Below are 24,242 nucleotides of genomic sequence, written 5' to 3'. Positions count from 1 at the left end.
GCAGTGCAGGATTGGCTTGATCGCCCACAAAGTCATCAGCCCGTGCACTGCACGGGCTGATGACTTTGGGGGCGATCAAGGTATTTAAATCACATGTGTCACGTCACAACCCAGGCATCCATCGGCTTACCTAGCCGTACCGCTCGGGCTTTGCAAAGTGATGTGAGCTGCCGCGTGACGTCTCTTCTGCTTTTCGTCTTAAAGACGAATGGCCGGAAGTAACAATGCTCCCGCCTCCCAGCGCCCATAGAAGCACTGTCACGGGGATGGGAAGCTCATCAGCGCTTTGCAATGTGCTTGATAGGCGGGGATTGAAAAGCCTGCATATGAAGCACCATGTATGCAATCTAAAGATTGCCTTGACGTGGCGCTTCATAGGGCAATGGTGGCCGCCGCTCAAAATTTTTTTAAGTAAAGGATTTTTTTTTTCAAGTTTCTTAAAGGGGCCACTGAAAAAAAATATATATATATTTTTGTGCCTACAGGAGGGGGGGGGCGGTGCCCCGGCGCCCCCTATTGGCGGGCCGCCACTGGTATGTACTATATGATATAACATCCAGCTAATTCAATACTTTTTTATGTTTGGATCAGATCTAATTATATAGGCCGGGGGTTCATTAAGAAGTGTAAATAGGAGGGGGGAGAGAGGACATCCTTGACGGGTGCCTCTTCCAATAGGCAAAGGATCTGATTTAAAACCAGTATATTTGATAAATGCATTCGGCTTGTCGTATAAGTTTGAAATCCACTTCAAAAAATGCGGTCCAGACCCCTATTTTGGAAGAATATATTGTAAGTATGATCATGTGTCAAATGCTTTTCTAATATCGAGCGATAAAAAACATGCAGGTGGACATCTGGATTTAGCAACATGGGCGAGTAAAGAAGCTCTACGATTATTATCACTTGCTTGGCAACGAGGAGATAAACCCAACTTGATCTTAACTAGTAGCCGACCAGCCACCGTCATTATACGGCGGCAGGTCGGCTCTCCTGGGCGAGAGCCCGTAGCTATACGTCCTATCGTATAGCCGCCACTAGGGGGCGCGCGCGCGCCGCCGGAGGCGCGCGCGCGCGCGCTCCCCGCTCGCCCCCGACTCCCGTGCGTGTGCCCGGCGGGCGCGATCGCCGCCGGGCACACGCGATCGCTCGGTACAGAGCGGGGAACGGGAGCTGTGTGTGTAAACACACAGCTCTCGTTCCTGTCAGCAGGGGAAATGCTGATTTTCTGTTCATACACTGTATGAACAGAAAATCAGTGTTTCCCCTAGTGAGGCCACCCCCCCCCCCCCCACAGTAAGAACACACCCAGGCATACTTAACCCCTTCCCCGCCCCCTAGTGTTAACCCCTTCACTGCCAGTGGCATTTTTATAGTAATCTAATGCATTTTTATAGCACTGATCGCTATAAAAATGCCAATGGTCCCAAAAATGTGTCAAACATGTCCGAAGTGTCCGCCATAATGTCGCAATACCGAAAAAAAAAATCGCTGATCGCCGCCATTACTAGTAAAAAAAATATTAATAAAAATGCCATAAAAATACCCCCTATTTTGTAAACGCTATAACTTTTGCGCAAACCAATCAATAAACGCTTATTGCGATTTTTTTTACGAAAAATATGTAGAAGAATACGTATCGGCCTAAACTGAGGAAAAAAAATGTTTTTTTATATATTTTTGGGGGATATTTATTACAGCAAAAAGTAAAAAATATTCATTTTTTTCAAAATTGTCGCTCTATTTTTGTTTATAGCGCAAAAAATAAAAAACGCAGAGGTGATCAAATACCACCAAAAGAAAGCTCTATTTGTGGGAAAAAAAGGACGCCAATTTTGTTTGGGAGCCACGTCGCACGACCGCGCAATTGTCTGTTAAAGCGACGCAGTCCCGAATCGCAAAAAGTACTCTGGTCTTTAGGCAGCAATATGTTCCGGGGGGTAAGTGGTTAATGAACAAGTTTGCCTATTACTTGATTCAAGCGTGTTGCAAGTATTTTAGCTAAAAGTTTAATGTCAACATTAAGAAGCGAAAAATGAAGCACGGAATTTATGGCCATTAAGAATTCTGAATGAAAAAGTGTCCCCTCAACACTGTGTTGAAAGCCTCAGTTAGGATAGGAGATAATATACTGTATCAGAAAATGTATTGTAGTAGGAAGCAGAAAATCCATCTGGGCCAGGACGTTTATTAAGTTTTAAAGCCTTAATAGCCGCAATGATTTGTGTTGTAGAGATGGGACACTCGAGTCATTCAAGGTGGGTTTATGAGAGTGTTGGAAGGGTAATTTGTGAAAAAGGGAATCAACAGCAGCAGCATGGTCAAAATTATGAGTGAGTGAGTGAGAAACTTATTGTCGGGAAAGGTTCCACTCGCTGGTGATACCATCTGATATCTGGCGTGCAGTATTGATGTCCACCAGCAGGTGTCTCCTGGCAGTTTGGAACTGTCAGAGCCTTTCCCTGCTGGTGTTATGTGATCTTTGGGCCGCAGTACTGGCATCCACCAGCGAGTGGATCCTGACAAGATGGAGCAGATATCTCCTGCTGCAATTAGGTATCACCTGAACCTGATAGCAGGTAATGGTATAAAGACCCTGCAAGCTCATGACACCTTGCCTTGGCTTTGGCTTGTGCCCTGATTTGAACCTGTTACCTGAACCTGATCCTGATCCCTAACCCATTTGCACCTGTTCCTGTCAGTCCTGTATCCCTGGATCACTGCCCTGCTATCCGATCCCTTCCAGCCTCTCCCTGTCCATTGCTCCTTGTCCCCCATTTGCTGACCTCCTGTTATGACCCTGGCTTGCTAGACTACGATTCCGGTATTCCCTTTGGCTATATTTATTTGTCTGATTATTGTTATTTGTGGGTCTTGTCTTATATTGGTTGTTGTGCACTGTGTATTATTGGAGGTGGTTGTGTTTCATAGTATTCACATTTTCATTAATAAATAATTTACTTTCTTCACCTATATACGTTTGGTTCACTTGTGCAGTTCACACAGTTCTGGTCACATCTAAATTTCTTGACACTTATATAGCGCAACACATGCGAACTGAATCGCCTCTGAGCAAAATATGTGTAAAATTTTGACAGGGTTACTTGAGTATGACTTCTCCTCCTGGCCAATCAGGAAGCTGGTTCTGAGACCTGATTGGCCAGGGAGTCTTGGGAGAAGCAACGGCCATGGCTGTTCCCTCCACAAGCTGCAGGCCATGTGCAGGAAGGAGCAGCAGGTGGAGAGGCAGCAACAGCCTCTTCCAGGATCTCTACCCCGGATCCAGCACCAACACCACCACCTCCTCATTGTTTTCCGCCCCACACCTCTATCGCAGCAAAAAACGAGAGCTGCCTGGACCCAAGCAACAGCATCAACCTAGGGACTTTGCAAAGCAGTAACAAAGATTGTCTCTGGACAGCCGCACTCTGAACAAATTGTAGCCTTTATTAAAAAAAAAGGACAGCACTACAAGTCACAGCAAAATAAAATAAAACCCAACTACTGACGCGTTTCGCACTGAAACTAGTGCTTAGTCATAGCTTATTTAATAAAGGCTACAATTTGTTCAGAGTGCGGCTGTCCAGAGACAATCTTTGTTACTGCTTTGCTAAGTGCATTGCCTGCACCTGAGTTGTCTGCATCAGTGGATGTTCGTCTGGGTTCCCACCTGGAGCGGCTATTCCCTTTCCCCCAACCCAGGGACTTTGTGGTCTCCCCCAAACACCGACTCAAGATAAGGCAATGGTTAGCCGCCTTCTCATTGTAGTGTGAGTGAGGGGGCCCAGTTTGTTTGTTGCCCCCCCAAAAAAACATTGAGCGCCAGCGCCACTGAACCCTTCCCTCTGCTGCAGTGTACCACAACTATTGGAACTATTTTGCACATGCCACAAACATTGCAAACATTTGTATCCATGTGCCACTATTAGCTCTGCCCCTCCACTGACCCTGGGCACTGGATGACCTTGTCTGGACACTGCATGAAAAGCACCCATCAGAATCACTGCTTGTTAAAGGCAAAGGGTGTTCATAACAAATATTGATTTCATTTGGGATTCTAACTGCACTTTCAAGAAAATTTCTAATTACGAACTAATTAAAAGCTATTTTATAAAACTATTTTGAAAAACAAGTTTCTAAAATATTTGAGCAATTTGTATATTGCTCCTCTGTACTAAGGGGTTTGGTTCCTGTCTTTCCATGTCATATAAAGACATTGGCCCGGATTCAGATACAATTGCATATCTATCGGCGGGCGTAACGTATCTCAGATAAGTTACGTCGCCGTAACTTAGGGCGCAAGTTCCGTATTCAGAAAGAACTTGCGCCCTAAGTTAAGGCGGCGTAGCGTATGTGGTCTGGCATAAGCCCGCGGAATTAAAATTCTCCATGCAGTGGGCGTGTTGTATGGCAATGAAGGCTGACCCCACGTAAATGACGTTTTTGGCATGCGCCGCCCGTGAACGTATCCCAGTGCGCATGCTCAAAATTAACCCAAAAAAAGCCAATGCTTTTGACGTGAACGTAAATTACGCCCAGCCCTATTCGCGAACGACTTACGCAAACAACGTAATTGACGGAAAATTTGACGCTGGCAAGACGTCCATACTTAACATAGGATACGCCTCATAGAGCAGGGGTAACTTTACGCCGGAAAAAGCCTAACGTAAACGACGTTAAAAAATATCCACCTAATTTGCATATTCCTTGGGTAAATCTATGGAAGCGCCACCTAGCGGCCAGCGTAAATATGCAGCCTAAGATACGACGGTGTAAGAGACTTACGCCGGTCGGATCTTAGGGAAATCTATCAACGAATCAGGCGCATAGATACGACCCCGCACACTCAGAGATACGACAGCATATCCGGATATACGCTGTCGTAACTCCTATCTGAATCCGGGCCACTGGTTACATTTGGGAACATCCCAAATTGGGTGGGAACAGAGACAGGAACTATGGAAGGGAGACCTGAAATCAAAGATAAAGGCATTGGGGGTTTATTTACTAAAGGCAACTCCACTTTGCACTACAAGTAAGGGCAGTCATTGTAGATCTGAGGGGGACATGCAAGGAAAATTAAAAAATATATATATTTGTTTTGCTTGCACATGATTGGATGATAGAAATCCGCAGAGCTTCCCCTCATTTCGATCTTCCCCTTAGATCTACAGCGACTGCACTGCCAAGTGCACTTGTAGTGCAAAGTGGATTTGCCTTTTGTAAATCAACCCCATTGCATTCCCATCACACTCCACCTATAGTTGGAAATAGAATTGTTGAAAATGATGGATGACAAATTTATAAATACTCACATAAGCGTCAATCAGTTGTGTGTCTAAAACGTGTTCTGATGTCTTTTAATGTTGTAATTTTTGTTTTTACTGATAATTACATGCTTGATTTTCCTCATATAGATTTCAGAAAGAAATACATGGAATCAGAGAAAGAGAAATACCAATCTATAAAAAATGATTACTGCAACCTAATAATGATAAGAAATACTCAGAATAAAGAGGTGATAGAAGATAAAAGAACAGCTTCGGGTATAAAACATCCCCAGATCATGGGGGAGAGAACTTCTGAGGAGCATTCACCAACCACAATCCAGGCCCTCTTTGACCCTGATGAAGATGGTTCCACCCCTAAGATTGTTGTGTTAGAAGGACCTGCTGGGATTGGAAAAACAATGACCTGCGAGAAGATCATGCTGGACTGGGCCTCTGGGGATCTCTACCAAGACAAGTTTGACTTTGTGATTTATCTGAGCTGTAGAGAAATCGGTTCCAAATACATAAGCCTTGCAAAACGTTTATCCGAAGCTTGTGGATTGGAGGAGGATGTGATAAAGTCAATTCTGAACAATCCTGAGAAATTACTTTTTCTTGTAGATGGTTTTGATGAGGTGGAATGGTTTAAACGATATTCCTGGGGGATTTGTAAAGACCCTTTTCAGAGCACTAACACACATTCTCTCCTGGGAGGTTTACTAAGTAAACAATGTCTCCCTGAAGCTTCTCTGATCATCACCAGAAAACCAATGGTAATACAAACGTTAAATGAGCTTATTAAAGAATCCTGTTCAAGTTTTGTGGAAATTCAGGGATTTACAGGAGAAGAGCGTAAAAAATATGTCTGCAACCAAAGCATATTGAATAGGCAGCCTGAAGACAAGGCTCTCAGTATAATACAAGACAATGACCTTCTTTTCAGCCTGTGTGCTGTCCCCTCCATGGCCCAGATGGTGTGCAATCAGATAGCTAAGTACCCCGAAAGTTCTTCATGTAAAACAGCTACTTATTTCTTGTTATCCTACTTGAAGGATTTAATAACGGACCCTGGTACAGGGAATGATAACATGGAACACAATATAAAGAATAGTCTGATTGAACTGTGTGAGCTGGCTAATAAGGGAATTCAGAAACAACAAAACACAATTGAGAAAAAAGAGTTACACCTACATACTCCCCTTTCCAAGTTTGTGTCTGTATTTGTGAACTTATTTAGAGATATAACTGGTACCCAGGCCTACTACAGCTTCATCCATCAGAATGTACAGGAGTTCCTTGCTGCTCTGGATTTTGTGCTGAATTACCATCCTTGTTATAGGGAATGCAATTCTCTTGTTGAAATCCTTCACCGGAAATCATTCTCAGAATTGTGTAGAGATGAACCACATTTATCACCAGTCATAAGATTCCTCTTTGGGTTCTTCAATGAAAATTTGGTTTGGGAATTCTCAAATGACATAAGGATTGATTTTCAACCTCTAGCCAAAACTTATATGTTAGAATGGATTATGTTTGATGACCCATCAGGTATATCTACTGAAGCCATTTCTTGTCTGTATGAGACTCAGAATGACAACATCATTAAGAAAATCATGTCTCAATCAAATTTTAACATTGGACCCTCACGGATTCCTAAATCACTGAACAGGAAGAAGTGTCCCAAGGAGCTGTGCTATTGGTTGAATGTTTGTAAAAGTAAGAATCTCACTTTTCAAAATGTCACAATGGATTCTGAGACATTAGAAAGGTTATCTCCATTCATACATGACTGTCAACAGCTTAGGTAAGTCATTACAAGGAAATATGAATTATTCAAATATAAAAAAATTATATATTACAGGCAGTGGTATAATTAAAGTCTTGCACTCCACTAGCAAGTCCAATATAGAAATATAGAAAAGTTACAGCAGAAAAAGACAGAGTAGTCCGTCAAGTCTGCATTTTTATTTTGTTTGTTTTCTTAACTTATTGAGTATAGATCTATGTTTGTCCCAAGCATGTTTGAAGCCATTTACTGTTGAAAGTGCTCATTCATGTGACTATGTCAATGCAGGGTCAAAACAGCATAAAGACATTACTGCAAAAACAAGAGACACTGGGCCAGATCCTCAAAAGGGATACGCCGGCGTATCTGCTGTTCCGCCTGCGTATCCCTGTTTCTTTCTTTGGAACTGATCCACAGAATCAGTTTCCAAGAGATAGACAGAAGATCCGGCAGGTGTAATAGTTTTACACTGCCGGATCTTAAGATGCAGTACCGCGACCGCCGCTGGGGGCATTCATCGTCGAAATTAAGCGTCGGGTATGCTAATGAGTTACGTCGATCCTCAAAGCTTTTTTGCGTTCGCTACGTCGCCGCTACGTTAGTTTCCCGTCGCTTAGTTACACTTTTGTAAACCAGCCCTAATTTTACACAGCAGGCGTACTGCTGTGTAAAGTATGGCCGTCTTTCCCGCGTCGAATTTTTAAATTTTACGTCGATTGCGTAAGCCGTACGGGAATACTGAACTATGCTACGCGCCGATCAAAAAATGACGTCACGTTGCGCAAAGCACGTCGGGAAATTTGCGTCACAAGCATGCGCAGTACGTCCGGCGCGGGAGTGCGCCTAATTTAAATGGGACTCGCCCCATTAGATTAGGAACGCCTTGCGCCGGACGGATTTGAGTTACACCGCCGCAAATTTCTGATGGACGCCAGGCAAGACACCAAAACTGTAAGTAATAAAAAATAAATAAAATTCAGGAATTTCACGTCCAGTAGGGGTGCGCGCTATACGCGGGTGTGCACAATAGGCTGATAAATACGGTATATATGTATGTATATATGTGTAATTTTTTATATATATATATATATATATATATATATATATATATATTATGTTATCACATGTCTGAAAACATTAATTACATGTTCTTTTAAACTTTAGTTTCACTTTTTGAATTTGGCTGCACCATAATCTCACAATATCTCACGAGATTACAGGCAGTCCACCCACTTTTACACAGATCTCGGCTGTTTTCAGAGAAAAAACTTCACCTCTGTTCACCATCTGAGAACTGAAGTTCTCAGTTTAATAAACCGGCTGCAGAGGAGATAATTCTCCTCATGAGAACTGCTGTGAACTGAACGGAGAAAAAAACTTCACAGTTTATTAAACGGACACCTAAGTGTGTTGTGGATCGATACCTAACTTAGGAAATTTGCGGCAGTGTAACTTAAATCTGTTAAATTACGTTGCGCTGCGGGGCTGTGGATCTGGCCCCTTATACTTTATTGGAAGCCTTAGGAAGATAAAAAATGAAGAAAAGGCTTTTTTTTTAGGCACAACCAGACCATTTGTACAAAAATATACTTTAATTATATACATAGAAAATATATATTTAAAATCCACATTCATAAATCAAATACTAGTTGAAATAAAGCTACTGGACCACATTCACATAGGTTACGCGGATCTAAAGATCCGCTAACCTATGTGATTTAAGATCCGCCAACGCAAGTTTTTGAGGCAAGTGGGTAATTCACAAAACACTTACCTCAAAACTTGTGGCGATACCAAGCATCTTCTATGCAAATTAACAGGGGTTCCCTGGGGGCACGGATACAGGTGGATGAGCTTTGACGTATGTAGCCTTTATTCCAGCATCCCACACCACCTGGGACTACAGGCGGTGTCCTATTTTTTACAGCAGTCGGGATGCCATTCGCTTGCCTTACAGGAATTTATTATTTCAGCCTTACGTTATCTACTTACACATAATTTTTTTATAAGGAAAAGAAAATTTTGCGCCACTAATTAATAACATTCAAGTCCATTGTGAACAACACAAATAAATGAATAAAAAATGATGAATAAAAAAGTCCAAAAAATTAATGAAGTTCTTGTGACAAACAACACCCGGTGCACCAATATTGATAGTGAGCCACCACCACACGGACAGAGGCTTACCAGATGGTAGATAAATGTAAGCGTTGTAATACAATCCACAGCAGGATATCCAGATAGCATGAACACACACAGGTTGGGATCAGGGATACAGCTCATCCACGGAGGGATGCGGTTGAATCAGCATAGACAAAAACCTCTAAGACCTTTCCAGGGAACTCAGCAGCATATCATGTAAAAAGGAAAGCCGCACATGGTGTAATACGTCCAACGTAGTTTATTTAAAAACAGATTAAAATCTACTTACATCCATAAAATGTAATAGCAGCATAAAAGAGATGCCGGCCGGCATGAATAGGAGCCCTTCCTCCTCGTAGACACGCGATGACGTCACTGCACGCCGTACCCAGACGCGTTTCGTTATACAATAACTTTTTCAATGGGAAGGGGCTCTGCAGTGATGCATCGCATTAAATAGCCAGGCCTCGCTTTGATCGCCAGGAACCGGAAGTGGCGAAAACGCCATTTTGGAAATGGGAAACTGTATTGTAACAGCGATTGAGACTGGAGGTCTCAAAGTGGCAGCAGGGAAAAATATATCAATACGGAAAAAACATGTGAATATTCCATAGAATTATTTAAATTGCAGATGTGCATATCAAAAAATAAAAATAAATCTTAATGTGGCTTATCGCAAATAACATTAAAAATTTAGTGCGGCCAAAAATGTAGATATATGTCTGTAACGATAACAGACAAAAGGCAGTCACTCCCCCTTCTGGAGAAAGCGGAGAACACATGCCATAAACATCTAATTCGATGGATAATAAGCCTTTATTCAAAAAAAAGGAAATATTCATATCAAAACATTTACAGTGATCCCAAGGCCTAATTAATACGCCTAGGATATAGAAAGTGAATAAGTGCCACATATAGTGGGTTATAAAAATATTAATATTTATAACTAAATAAATTAAGGGAATAGTAAATGAATCATCATTCCCAAACTTAAATGTATATAGATAAATAGAAGAAAAAATATATATTAAATATAAACGTGTATATAAATACGTATATAAATGCCCCTAAATCGGCCCCCACCCAAAGGGCATTTATATACGTATTTATATACACGTTTATATTTAATATATATTTTTTCTTCTATTTATCTATATACATTTAAGTTTGGGAATGATGATTCATTTACTATTCCCTTAATTTATTTAGTTATAAATATTAATATTTTTATAACCCACTATATGTGGCACTTATTCACTTTCTATATCCTAGGCGTATTAATTAGGCCTTGGGATCACTGTAAATGTTTTGATATGAATATTTCCTTTTTTTTGAATAAAGGCTTATTATCCATCGAATTAGATGTTTATGGCATGTGTTCTCCGCTTTCTCCAGAAGGGGGAGTGACTGCCTTTTGTCTGTTATCGTTACAGACATATATCTACATTTTTGGCCGCACTAAATTTTTAATGTTATTTGCGATAAGCCACATTAAGATTTAATTTTATTTTTTTGATATGCACATCTGCAATTTAAATAATTCTATGGAATATTCACATGTTTTTTCCGTATTGATATATTTTTCCCTGCTGCCACTTTGAGACCTCCAGTCTCAATCGCTGTTACAATACAGTTTCCCATTTCCAAAATGGCGTTTTCGCCACTTCCGGTTCCTGGCGATCAAAGCGAGGCCTGGCTATTTAATGCGATGCATCACTGCAGAGCCCCTTCCCATTGAAAAAGTTATTGTATAACGAAACGCGTCTGGGTACGGCGTGCAGTGACGTCATCGCGTGTCTACGAGGAGGAAGGGCTCCTATTCATGCCGGCCGGCATCTCTTTTATGCTGCTATTACATTTTATGGATGTAAGTAGATTTTAATCTGTTTTTAAATAAACTACGTTGGACGTATTACACCATGTGCGGCTTTCCTTTTTACATGATATGCTGCTGAGTTCCCTGGAAAGGTCTTAGAGGTTTTTGTCTATGCTGATTCAACCGCATCCCTCCGTGGATGAGCTGTATCCCTGATCCCAACCTGTGTGTGTTCATGCTATCTGGATATCCTGCTGTGGATTGTATTACAACGCTTACATTTATCTACCATCTGGTAAGCCTCTGTCCGTGTGGTGGTGGCTCACTATCAATATTGGTGCACCGGGTGTTGTTTGTCACAAGAACTTCATTAATTTTTTGGACTTTTTTATTCATCATTTTTTATTCATTTATTTGTGTTGTTCACAATGGACTTGAATGTTATTAATTAGTGGCGCAAAATTTTCTTTTCCTTATATACTTGTGCTTTGTCACGTTTTTTTGCTGCCTTTTCACATATTCATTTATTTTGTTTACAGTGTGGTTAGCGCGATTTTTCTTTTTCCATAATTTTTTTATGTTTGACGGGGTCTGCTACCTCCAGAAATGCGGGGCTTCGATGGGGGCCAAATTCTCACCATCCCTGGCCAACTTGTACATGGGATGGTGGGAAAAGTCCCGCATATTTGGGGATACCAGCCCCCGCCGTTTAGACACCATTCTATACTGTCGCTACATAGACGACCTGCTACTCATCGTATCTGATGAATTTGCAGATCTGAACGAATGGCTGAAATATCTCAATGATAATGAGCTGAACCTGCAATTCACGGGTAATTTACAAACTACCACCATAGAGTTCCTGGATGTAATGCTCACAGGAGCTAATGGAAGTATTTCCACAGGACTCTACAGGAAAAGTACAGCAGGCAATGCTTTGCTGCGAGCTGACTCATCCCACCCGATACATACCATCAATAGTATTCCATATGGACAGTTTCTACGTTTGAAAAGGCTATGCACTTCTCCTAATGATTTTTTAAAAGAGGCAGACCAAATGGCGCTTAGATTTAGGGACAGAGGCTATTCAGCAACTGTCATTAACAATGCCCTACGTAGGGTCAACACTATATCTAGAGACTCATTATTGGCCAAAAAACGAGTGAAAGACATCCAGACTGGGTCTTCGGCTCATAGATTTGCCCCTCTTTTTTTCTACAGCTTACAGTACAGAGTACCATAAGATTAAACACATCGTTAACAAATACCTACCTGTCCTTTATAGTGACAGCACTTATGCGTCTATTCTGTCTGAGGGAATCAAATCAGTGAGCCGTAGAGCCCCCACTTTAGGGGGTGTCCTTTCACCCAGCCTATTCGTCTCACAATCTGCCTCTCCCACATGGCTTGACTTTGTTGGCACTTTCAAATGTGGCACTCATGGGTGCAGATATTGTCCTTTAATAGGCACTGGCAACACGGTTCAGTCATGTTCCAATGGCAGAGATTTTAAAATTAAACAGTACGTTAACTGCAACACAAAGTTTGTAGTTTATGTTATCTCGTGCAGTATTTGTCATGTCCAGTATGTTGGAAGAACCATAAGGAGATTAAGGGATAGACTTAGTGATCATTTATACGACATTGAGAAGAACCACAACACTAACGTGGCTAAACACTGGAACAATTCACACAACAAAAACATTTCCAGTTTATCGATACAGGGTATGGAGAGGGTAGTGTGTCCACCTAGAGGAGGAGATAAGTTTAAGCTTCTCTGTAAACGAGAAGTTTTTTGGATTTTCCATCTTGACTGCAGACAGCCGCGGGGACTTAACTTTGATTGGGATGTCTCTCATTATTATGACTGAACATTGCCTTCCTCCCCCGCCTTTGTCTCTTTCCCTCCTCTCGTGGACATACATGCCCTCTCCTTATCTATTCTCTGTGTATTTCTTTAGTTATATTATTTATTCCCCTCCCCTTTTTTCCTCATTCCACATACTTATATTACTTACACATAGTGACTGTTTTTTATCTATTCACAATACTGCCTTAACATACCAGGCCTTCAATGTATATGCTGTACAGTGTCAAGGACACTGCATAACACAGGTACATATTGGCACATAGATGGACCAGTTTTCATGTAGGTTCAATGTACATGCATCACTTTGCTGCACTTCACCTTCATGTAGACCCACCATCAATCGGGTTCCTTACTAAACTTCTTTTGAGATGTAGAAGGGTTCTGCTAGGAGGGGAGAAGGGACGGGTCGGTACATATCTGTATTTATATTATTTACAGATATGACTGTTTTATTTTGGATGTCAATTCTATCTTAACCGATGCACTTACTATGGACTTTCATTTAGTCCAGTTGGCCGGACACAGAGTTACCATCACAGTGTCTGTGTCATTCCATCTACCTTGTTTTTGCTAATTGACATTCAATCTTCACTTTTCACATACTTTATTTTATAACATTCTGCACCACATGGGAATATTTCTCATGTTGTGTTTTGACTCGATACTAAAGACCTAAATCCACCCCCCCCCCTCCTCCCCCCCTTTCGGTTCCAACGGAGCTTCTTTGAAGCCCAATTCACGGAACATTATATCCATCACCATTTTTCTCTTTTTTCTTTCTCTTTACGGGGATCACATGTTCTCCCCCATAACATACATCATTACCACATCTTTCTTATATTCATGATTGATTTTAGCTTAGTTCTACATATACTGGATAACATACACTAAGCATCATTGCCCCCATTGGCTTTACATTCTGGCCTTCTGGAGAGTCACGATCAGGGTCCCTATAACAAACCGATCATCTATAGTGTTCCACAGTGTCATATCACTGTTGACTTAATGTCCATACACACAAATTTTGTGTGTTCTACGGACGCAATACACCAGATCGTGATCTTGATCAAGTTATGGTCATGTCAACCATCAATTATAAATTATTGTCAACTCTTATGTACAGGGGATGTTCTCTTCCTTCCCGTTTTTTTGATAAACTTTTTGAGCCTGTTCTATACTTATTTAATTTTTGTTTATGAGAAGGATATTAACTCTATCTACACCTGTACAGCCTTTTGGAGAGTCATGCCTTCGTGTTCTAGATATTGATTCTTGTATTGGAGAGCAATGCTTTTGTTCCCGACAATTAATTCTCACACTATATGAGCACTATGTCTTCAACTTCTGGCCCATAACTAGATATATAGAGGCCAGAGGCTATACCTTGACAGTTGCAATCTCCATATGTATATATTTTTGGTTTGAAACACATGACCTGGAGCAATCTTTTCGAGTTTACCATATAAACTAGATGGATTAGATCATGACTTCCACTATATGCTTGTTAGCACTAAGTCACAGTTGATATACCACATATAAGAATAAAAATAAAAATAAAAATAAAAATAAAATTTAAGATATTGGTATTAACACTAATACACAGAAGCCAATCTTTTTAACGTTAATTTCAAATTGTGATTATGATAATTCTATATATTCAATATTTCATTTTTTTAATTTCTGTTTTAGAAAAACACATAAAGTAAAACACTAGATAATTAATTCTAAAAAAACTTTAGAACAAAAGATAAACATAATAATAAAAAAAAAAAAAATGTAAAATGATACACATAAAAAATAAAAAATAAAATGTAAAAGATTTAGAAGCACTTCAATCTTCACCCCCAAGACATAGTTCGATGGGTATATTCACAATTTTACACAGGAGTGTCTTTATATATCCTCATAATAGTTGTGTCTCTCACCAAGCACAATAAATGAAATTTCATTTTCATTTACCTATTTTTTATTTATATTTTCTTAATTTTTTGTTTTTTGTTTTTAATTTTATATACACATAAATATAACTTTAAGTGGAGTCACACATGGGTCACAAGGGTCATTTTGCCTATTTGGAGACCCTACGAGGCATATAGGTGTGGTTTGTCTATTCACATGTCCCATGCTTATGTATGTTTTTATTCTTTATTTCTTGTCTTTTTTCTTCACTCTAACATGTCAATTGCAAGATAGGTTACATCACCTGCTCCATATAATTGGTTTTAATATGTATGCAATTAACTGTCTAATTGTTTAATCGATTCAGTCTCGCCATTGGCGAATGTTTTCCCACATGATGGTGGTATGGGTATATATGTTTTTTCAGTGTGAACCTATGTTAGCCATGACTAAGCGCTGAATTGCAGCGTGAAACGCGTCGGCCATTCTGTATCTGTTGTTTGCAGTGCCTGTATGTACTTTTTACATTAAAAGACCAACTTTATTTTAAGTCATTTTGGAGTGCGGCTGTCCAGAGTTCTTTTCGTTTTTTTGCTACGCGGATCTAAAGATCCGCTAACCTATGTGATTTAAGATCCGCCAACGCAAGTTTTTGAGGCAAGTGGGTAATTCACAAAACACTTACCTCAAAACTTGTGGCGACGGATCGTAAATCCCCCGGCGGAATTCAAATTCCACGGCTAGGGGGAGTGTAGTATTTAAATCAGGCGCATCCCCGCGCCAATTTAAATGCGCATGCGCCATCCGCGAATTTTCCCGGCGTGCATTGCTCCCAATGACGTCGCTAAGACATCATTGGTTTTGGCGTGAGCGCAACTTGCGTCCAGCGCTTTTGTGAATCGATGTACGCAAACAAAGTAAAAAAAATAATTTGACGCGGGAACGACGGCCATACTTAACATTGGCTGCGCCTCATAGAAGCAGGGGTAACTATACGCCGGAAAAAGCCGAACGCAAACGACGTAAAAAAAAAGCGCCGGGCGGTCGTTCGCTTCAGAATCGGCGTAACTGCTCATTAGCATAATCGTTGAGTAAAAGATAGGGAAGCGCCACCTAGCGGTTGGCCTGAAAAGGCAGCCTAAGATCAGACGGTGTAACACAGTTACACCTGTCGGATCTTAGCCCTATCTATGCGTAACTGATTCTATGAATCAGGCGCATAGATACGACCGGCCTAAGTCAGAGATACGACGGCGTATCAGGAGATACACCATCGTATCTCTATGTGAATCTGGCCCACTGTGTATAACCAATAAACAACTACACGGAAGATAAGAAAATCATTCCATTGTAGTGGTGGTTTCAAGAGTGTAGTTACATTGCAGAGAAGCGATGTAGACTTGTTCTCGACTCTGCGCTTCTTCAGGAGCATCAGAATGACTAGCAAAAGTGGAAAAAATACATGAATAAAGTACAAAATAATATGTATAAATTTCAAACACAGTACATTAGTAAGGCATTTAGACATGTGCAATTTGTTTAGGGCCAGATCCACAAAAGGGATACGACGGCGTATCTCCTGATACGCCATCGTATCCCTGTTTCTATCTATGCGGCTGATTCATAGAATCAGTTACGCATAGATATTCCTAAGATCCGGCAGGTGTAATAGTTTTACACTGTCAGATCTTAGGATGCAGTACCTCGGCCGCCGCTGGGGGGATTTCTCGTCGAAATTCCGTGACGGGTATGCAAATTAGCACTTACGGAGATCCACAAAGCTTTTTCCCTTCGTTTTTTTTCCGTAAGTGTTAGTTTGCCGTCGCAAAATTAGGGCTGCTTTTACAAAGTGTAAACTTGGTACACCATGTAAAAGTATACCCTTCTTTCCCACGTCGCTGTCAATTTTTTTTTACATTTTTTTTTTCCCGCCGCAACTCTTTTTTTTTCTTTTACACTCGTCGCGATTCTCAAAACTCGGCGCAACGTAAATCCGCGCAAAGCACGTCGGGAAAATCGCGTCGGGAGCATGCGCAGTACGTCCGGCGCGGGAGCGCGCCTAATTTAAATGGAACTCGCCCCATTAGATTGGGCACGCCTTGCGCCGGACAGATTTAAGTTACACCGCTGCAAATTTCCAGGTAAGTGCTGTGTGGATCAGGCACTAACTTGAACAATTTGCAGCAGTGTAACTTAAATGGGAAAAGTTAAGTTACGCCCGCTATTTGTGGATCTGGCCCTTAGTTTCTAATTCGTATTTTTTTACGAAGATTTGAAAATTCGTTAATTCCGAATTTTCGTATTTCCGAATTTTTTTATTTCCGAATTTTCGTATTTCCAAAAATTTCGAATTTCCGAATTTTCGTATTTCCATATTTTCGTATTTCCAAATTTTTTAATTTTCGGGAAAAGTATTTTAAAAACAAGAGCCGGTTTTTGACAAGTCCTTTATTTACCTGGCAGTGTGATTTATGTCAGATTTTAGGGTTGTCAGGAAGAGGACCTTGTCCCCATCAACATGGGGGCAAAGCACCCACCCCCCATGTTGAGGGCATGCAAACTAGAATGGTTTAGGTGGGGAGGCGCTCACTTGTCCCCTCCTTTCCTGACCTGGCATGCTGCATGCATCTGGTATGGATTTTGGGGGGACCCCATGGCATTTTTGTTTTAATTTGGGCGTCGGGGGTCCCCTGCGAATCCATACTAGACGCCAAGCTATGACCCTCAAAACTCAATTTTTTTATTTAATTTTTTATGTTCATGACATGTGAAGCCCTGCCTCCCCTTACTGCACTGCCCCAAAAAAAGCAACCACCCCAATGTATAACTAGCTTTTGCAGTAAGGTGCCATTGAAGGCCCAGGGGTGTGATGGTAGATCACGGAACAAAGGATCCTGATATCCTGTTGATACTTTGCTGGGTTTTTGGGGATCACAAACTTTCCTAGACATATGGCTTGAGGTCAGGGATAGGTAGGATTGTTTTTTAGCTGGATCCTTCTGGGATCATCCCAGAGGCACCTCTTGTTTATTAGCCTGAGGCAAATAAGAGGTTTCCTCCCTACCCTTGCAGGGGTACTCCCTACTTTTGGGTCAGGTTGATTTTGTAGGATTGAATCTCTGAGTTCCCTTCAGATTAAGTCAACACTTCAGTCCTTCTAGACTGTTTTATTTGCACCAATTCAGGATTTTCCCAGGTTAGTTGTCTGGTCAGGCAATCTCTTTAGTCATAAAGTTCTTGTCCCTTGATTTTAGGGGATCAGAGGGGATAAAGGGCTAGGGCCTTCAAACTTAAACAGGCAATCTTTTTCACCGGGACCTATTTTATTATAGGTAGAGTTGAGCGGACACCTGGATGTTCGGGTTCGGCCGAACTTTGAAAAAAAGTCAGGGTTCGGGACCCGAACTTGACCCAAACTTGACCCCGAACCCCATTGAAGTCAATAGGGACCAGAACTTTTGAGTACTAAAATGTCTCTAAAAAAGTAATGGGAAGGGCTAGAGGGCTGCAAATGGCAGCAACATGTTGGTAAGAGCATGGCAACTACTCTGCAAACAAATGTGGATAGGGAAATAACTTAAAATAACATAAAATACATAAAAAAAAAAAAAAAAAACTCTTGACCTAGGTTGAGATGGCGGTGGATGTGGCGGTGAAGGTGGAATCGGCGGTGGAGGAGGACGAGGTAGCCAACACAGGTTTTTGTTTTTAATTTATTTATTTTTTAAATTAGGGTACACCCAAAAAGAGTGAGAAAGATCAAAAATACAAGAATGGCTGGGTAAGGCCGGTATACGTGTCTATTCTGCACAAGGTACGGACAAGTCCTGTGGGATCCATGCCTGGTTCATTTTAATGAACGTGAGCTTGTCCACATTGGCTCTGGACAGGCAGCGGCGCTTGTCTGTGATAACGCCCCCTGCCGTACTAAATACACGTTCAGACAATACACTGGCTGCAGGGCAGGCCAGCACCTCTAAGGCGTAAAGGGCAAGCTCAGGCCATGTGCCCAATTTGGAGACCCAGAAGTTTAAGGGGGCAGACCTGTCATTCAGTACGTGTAGGCGTGTGCACACATACTGCTCCCCCATGTTGGTGAAATGCTGCCTCCTGCTAAGACGTTCCATATCAGCTGGTGGTGCTGGTTGTTGTGGCGTGCTGACAAAGCTTTTCCACATTTCGGCCATGCTATCCCTGCCTTCTGAGGTGCTGGCGGTGCCCCTGCTGCGTTGGCGACCTCTTCCTCCTCCTCTGCCTTCGCCTTGTGCTTCCACTGTGCCCCCACTGTCAGGTGGGAATTCCACCAGCAGCACGTCTACCAGCATGCGCTTGCACTCGCGCATCTTACGATCACGCTCCAGTGAGGGAATTAGGGACGGTACATTGTCCTTGTAAAGGGGATCCAGCAGCGTGGCCACCCAGTAATCAGCACCTGTTAAAATGTGGGCAACAAGGCGGTCGTTGCAGAGACACTGCAGCATGTAATCGCTCATGTGTGCCAGGCTGCCCAGAGTCAACGAAAAGCTGTCCTCTGTGGGAGGTGTATCGCCTGTGTCCTCTGTATCCCCCCAGCCACGCACCAGTGATAGCCATGAGCTGGTCTGGGGGCCACCATGCTGTGAACATGGTTCCTCCTCCTCCATCTCCTCCTCCTCATCTTCCACCTCGTCATCCTCCAGAACTGTGCCCTTGCTGGACAATTGTCTGGCCTTTGTTGGTGCAGGATGCACCCTGTGAATGACTGCCCTGAAAGTCTTGGAAATGATCCCGATTCCTCCTCCTCCTCCTGTGCCACATCCTCTTCCATCATCGCCCGAAGCGTTTTTTCAAGGAGGCATAGAACTGGGATAGTAACGCTGAGAACGGCGTCATCGGCACTGGCCATGTTGGTGGAGTACTCGAAACAGCGCAACAAGGCACACAGGTCTCGCATGGAGGCCCAGTTATTGGTGGTAAAGTGGTTCTGTTCCGCAGAGCGACTCACGCGTGCGTGCTGCAGCTGCAACTCCACTATCGCCTGCTGCTGCTCGCACAGTCTGGCCAGCATGTGTAAGGTGGAGTTCCACCTTGTGGGCATGTCACATATGAGGCGGTGAGCGGGAAGGCCAAAGTTACGCTGCAGCGCTGGTAGGCGAGCAGCAGCAGGGTGAGAACGCCGAAAGTGCGCACAGACGGACCGCAATTTCTGCAGCAGCTGTGGCATATCGGGGTAAGTTTTCAGGAAACTCTGCACCACCAAATTCAGCACATGCACCAGGCAAGGGATGTGCGTCAAACCGGCTAGGCCCAGAGCTGCTACGAGATTTTGCCCATTATCGCACACCACCAGGCCCGGCTTGAGGCTCACTGACGCCAACCACTCATCGGTCTGTTGCTCCATGTCCCTCCACAACTCCTGCACGGTGTGTGGTTTTTCCCCCAAACAGGAAAGTTTTAAAACTGCCTGCTGTCGTTTACCCATGGCTGTGCTGAAGTTGGTGGTGAGTTTGTTACGCTGACTGGATGAGGAGGTGGTAGAGGATGAGGAAGTGGAGTAGGAGGAGTTAGCAACAGGAGGCAAACTGAAGCGCTCTGCAATCCTCGGTGGTGGAAGGACATGCGCCAAACTGCTATCCGCCTCAGGCCCAGCCGCCACTGCATTTACCCTCTGTGCTGTTAGGGAGATATAACGTCCCTGACCGTGCTTACTGGTCCACGTATCCATAGTTAGGTGGACCTTGGCACAGATGGCGTTGCGCAGTGCACACCTGATTTTGTCCCCCACTTGGTTGTGCAGGGAAGGGATGGCTTGCCTGAAAAAGTAGTAGCGGCTGGGCACGACGTACTGTGGGACAGCCAATGCCATCAGGCTTTTAAAACTCTGCGTCTCCACCAGACGGAATGACAGCATTTCAAAGGCCAGTAATTTTGAAATGCTGGCATTCAGGGCCAGGGATCGCGGGTGGGTAGGGGCAGGGATGTATCTTGGCCTAGGCCGACAAGGCCTAGGCCCCAGAACAGAGGTGTGGGGGAGGAAGTTACAGAGGTGGGGGGGGGTACAGATATGTGGGGGGGTACAGAGAGAACAGATATTGGGGGAGGGGTCCAGAGGGGGAACACAGATGTGTGTGTGTGTGGGGGGGGAGTGGTGGTATCAGAGGGGAACAGAGGTGCGGGGGGGGTACAGAGATAAACAGAGGTGCAAGAGGAAGGGGTACAGACATAAACAGAGGTACGGGGTGGGTACAGCAGTACGGGGAGGGTACAGACATAAACAGAGGTGTGGGGAGGGTACAGAGGTACATGGAGGGTACAGAGGTGCAGGGAGGGTACAGAGGTCACATCAGTCCCTGCCCTCAAGGAGCTTACAATCTAAAGTCCCTAACTCGCATTCATACATACACATGGTAAGGGCAACAATTTAGACAGGAGCCAAGTGCAACTGGATTGATTAATGTAAGTATGGAGTGAATGGTGTGTGAGTGTGCTAATGTACAGAGAGGAAATGGTGGAGCTCTAACAGGAAAAGGTGGAGCCTAAAGTGGAAGGGGTGTGGTTTACAGATGATAGGGCGTGATTTAAACAGGAAGGGGTGGGTCATATTTAAATTAAGGGGCGCATGAGTTTAGTCAGGCCTAGGGAAGCACAAAACCTAAATACATCTCTGGGTAGGGGGGGTACTTCCTCTTCCGCTCCAGTGTTTGGGAGATAGAGAGCTGAACGCTTCCATGGGACATTGTGGAGATGGTTGGTGACCCAGGTGGTAGTGTTGCTGGCAGATCCTCTGTTTGCGGGGTGGCAGGTGCCACTGTCACTACAGAGGTGGATAAAGAGGCAGAGACTGAAGCAGAAGAGGAAGCAGGAGGAGCCAGAGACCTTTCTTGGTTTTTGAGGGGTCTACTCCACTGCAGCTCGTGCTTTGCACTTAGATGCCTGGTCATGCAGGTTGAGAATGTTTATGCCTCACTTCAGGCTCTGATTGCACAGCGTGCAAACCACTCGTGTCTTGTCATCAGCACATTGTGTGAAGAACTGCCACGCTAGGGACCTCCTTGGACCTGGCTTTGGTGTGCTGGTGGCTCTGTGCGACCACCGCCTCTTCCTCCGAACTACACGGGTCACCTGCATGACGTTGATTCCATGTGGGGTCGAGGACCTCATCGTCCTCCACATCATCTTCCACCCAGTCTTCACCACTGCCCTCCTTGTCGGTCTGCACAATTGCGAAAGCAGCAGCAGTTGGCAACTGTGTTTCTTCATCATCCGAGACGTGCAGTGATGGTCCCCCCATGTACTCACCTTGAAATATAAGTGGTTGGACATCAGTGCACTCAATCTCTTCCCCTTCTGGGGCAGGGCTAGGTGGATGGCCCTGGGAAAACATGCTAACAGACTCATCAAAAAGAAGAAGAGACTGCTGCATGCTTTGGGGCTCAGACTGCTTGGCTGATTTGCAAGGGGGTGAGGTGAAAGACTGATGGACATCGGCTGCAGGCGCAAACTCTGAACTTTCAGCACAAGACTGGTTGGGAGACAATGTGAAGGAACTGGAGGCACTGTCAGCAACCCAATCTACTACTGCCTGTTCTGCTCCTGGCCTCAACATTCGTAGAGCTGGATTAGGCCCGACCAAATACCGCTGCAGGCTCTGTCGCCTACTCGCACCTTTGGAAGGTGTTTCACTTGTGTGTGTAGCTGGCACAGATCGACTACGTCCTCTCCCTGCAACAGGAGCTCCACCAGCAGCACCACGCCCGCGGCCACGTCCCTTATTTGACGTTCTCCTCATGTTTCTCAAATGTAGGATCTTGCCCTAAATGGGTGTTTTTTGAATAGCACAATCGAAGAACACTGGCTAAAGTGTTTATCTCACACGTACAGATATGCAGGAAACACTGCAAAATATTTTTTTTTGCCCTAAATGGGTGTTTTTTGAATAGCACAATAGAAGGAAAGTATCTAAAGGGTGTATCTCACAGTAACATATGCAGTGCGGGTGTAATTTGATTTCTGAAGCAGGACTGACTCCTATCTATTTCTCTCCCTAAAACCAACAACAGGAACCTTTTCCCTAAAGTATCTAAAGCAGAGTGACTTGCTGTGCTATGTAGATCGCTGAGTAATTTGATTTCTGAAGCAGGACTGAGTCTGACTCCTATCCAGGGCCGATCCGCCCTATAGGCTCACTATGCAAGCCGCTTAGGGCCCCACAGAGCTGCGGAGGGGCCCCCAAATTACTAGTGGCCTGGTGAGAAGTAATTTTTGGCCCCTCACCCCGCTTCTCAACTTGCTGGCTGCACTTTAATGATGTAAGATGTAATTTCCGACAGCAGAACACCCCCTCCCCCCGCTTCTCAACTTTAATCTTTAACATTACATCATTACATGTCACTGTCGGCAGCCCCCCCGCTTCTCAACTTTAATGTGACATGTCATTTTGCTTAGGGCCCCAGGGAGGTCAGGATCGGCACTGCTCCTATGTAATTCTCTCCCCCAGAGCAGCAGCAGCGGCAGCCTTTCCCTACCCTATCTAAAGCAGAGTGACGTGCTGTGCTATGTGCCTCTAGCTTATATAGAGGCTGGGTCACATGCTGCACTGGCCAATCACAGCCATGCCATTAGTAGGCATGGCTGTGATGGCTTCTAGGTCACACAAGTTAAACGAATGTTGATTGGCTGCCCTGCAGCGCACCATTACATTGCCGAACTCGAACCCGAACTTACAGCAAATTGTTCGGGTCCGGGTACCAAAAATCCAAAAGTCCGGTACGAACCTGAACTTAACAGTTCGGGTTCACTCAACCCTAATTATAGGTTCTTTCTTGGGAGATGTTTTCTAGGAGCATAAGCCTACAGTATTTCTGGTTAACCTGATCAGGTTGTGCGTCTTCTATTTGGGAATTTGTTGCTGTTCCAACTGTTTTGGTGGATTCTTGTTGATCAGATCGTTGCTTGTTCAGGTTCTATGTTCTGTTCTGTGCAGAGTCAACCCTCTGGTGGTGACCCTTTTTTGTTTTGGTCTTAACCTTCCTGGCGGTATTCCCGAGTCTGGCTCAGGGTGGAATTTCAGTACCATTAGCGGTAACCCCGAGCCAGACTCAGGATCGCATTACAGGATACAGGGAAAGTTACTTACCTTGTCCCCTGGATCCTGTGATGCCTCCCCGCTGTGTGATCGAGCTGTCTCCTCGCTCGATTCACACAGTGCCCGAGTGCTGCCGAGCTCCATTCCCTGCGACGTTGCTAAGCACGGGCGGAGATCGGCGCCAAATTCAAAAAAGTAAAAAACACACAATACATACAGTAATCTTACAGATTACAGTACTGTATAAAATAATTACACATTCCCTTTGTCCCTAGTGGTCTGTCCAGTGCCCTGCATGCAGTTTTATATTATAAATACTGTTCTTTCTGCCTGGAAACTGTAGATTGTCCTTAGCAACCAAAAAGTGTCCCTTTATGTCCAAAGTGGTTTTAGAG

General features: G+C 43.6%; 1 protein-coding gene across 1 annotated transcript in view; it reads left to right on the top strand.

Moving 5' to 3' along the window:
* Window positions 1-24,242, top strand: part of LOC120921724 (NACHT, LRR and PYD domains-containing protein 14-like) — a 483,121-nt gene that overhangs the window by 127,321 nt on the left and 331,558 nt on the right. Inside the window, exon 3 of the mRNA XM_040334262.1 lies at window positions 5,418-7,074. Within this exon, the coding sequence (XP_040190196.1) occupies window positions 5,418-7,074 (1,657 nt within the window). The remainder of the gene's footprint in view (window positions 1-5,417; window positions 7,075-24,242) is intronic.

Source organism: Rana temporaria (assembly GCF_905171775.1).
Source record: "Rana temporaria chromosome 4 unlocalized genomic scaffold, aRanTem1.1 chr4a, whole genome shotgun sequence".
Classification (NCBI taxonomy): domain Eukaryota; kingdom Metazoa; phylum Chordata; class Amphibia; order Anura; family Ranidae; genus Rana; species Rana temporaria.
The sequence above is the reverse complement of the archived record's forward strand: the minus strand, read 5'-3'. Positions and strand labels throughout refer to the sequence as shown.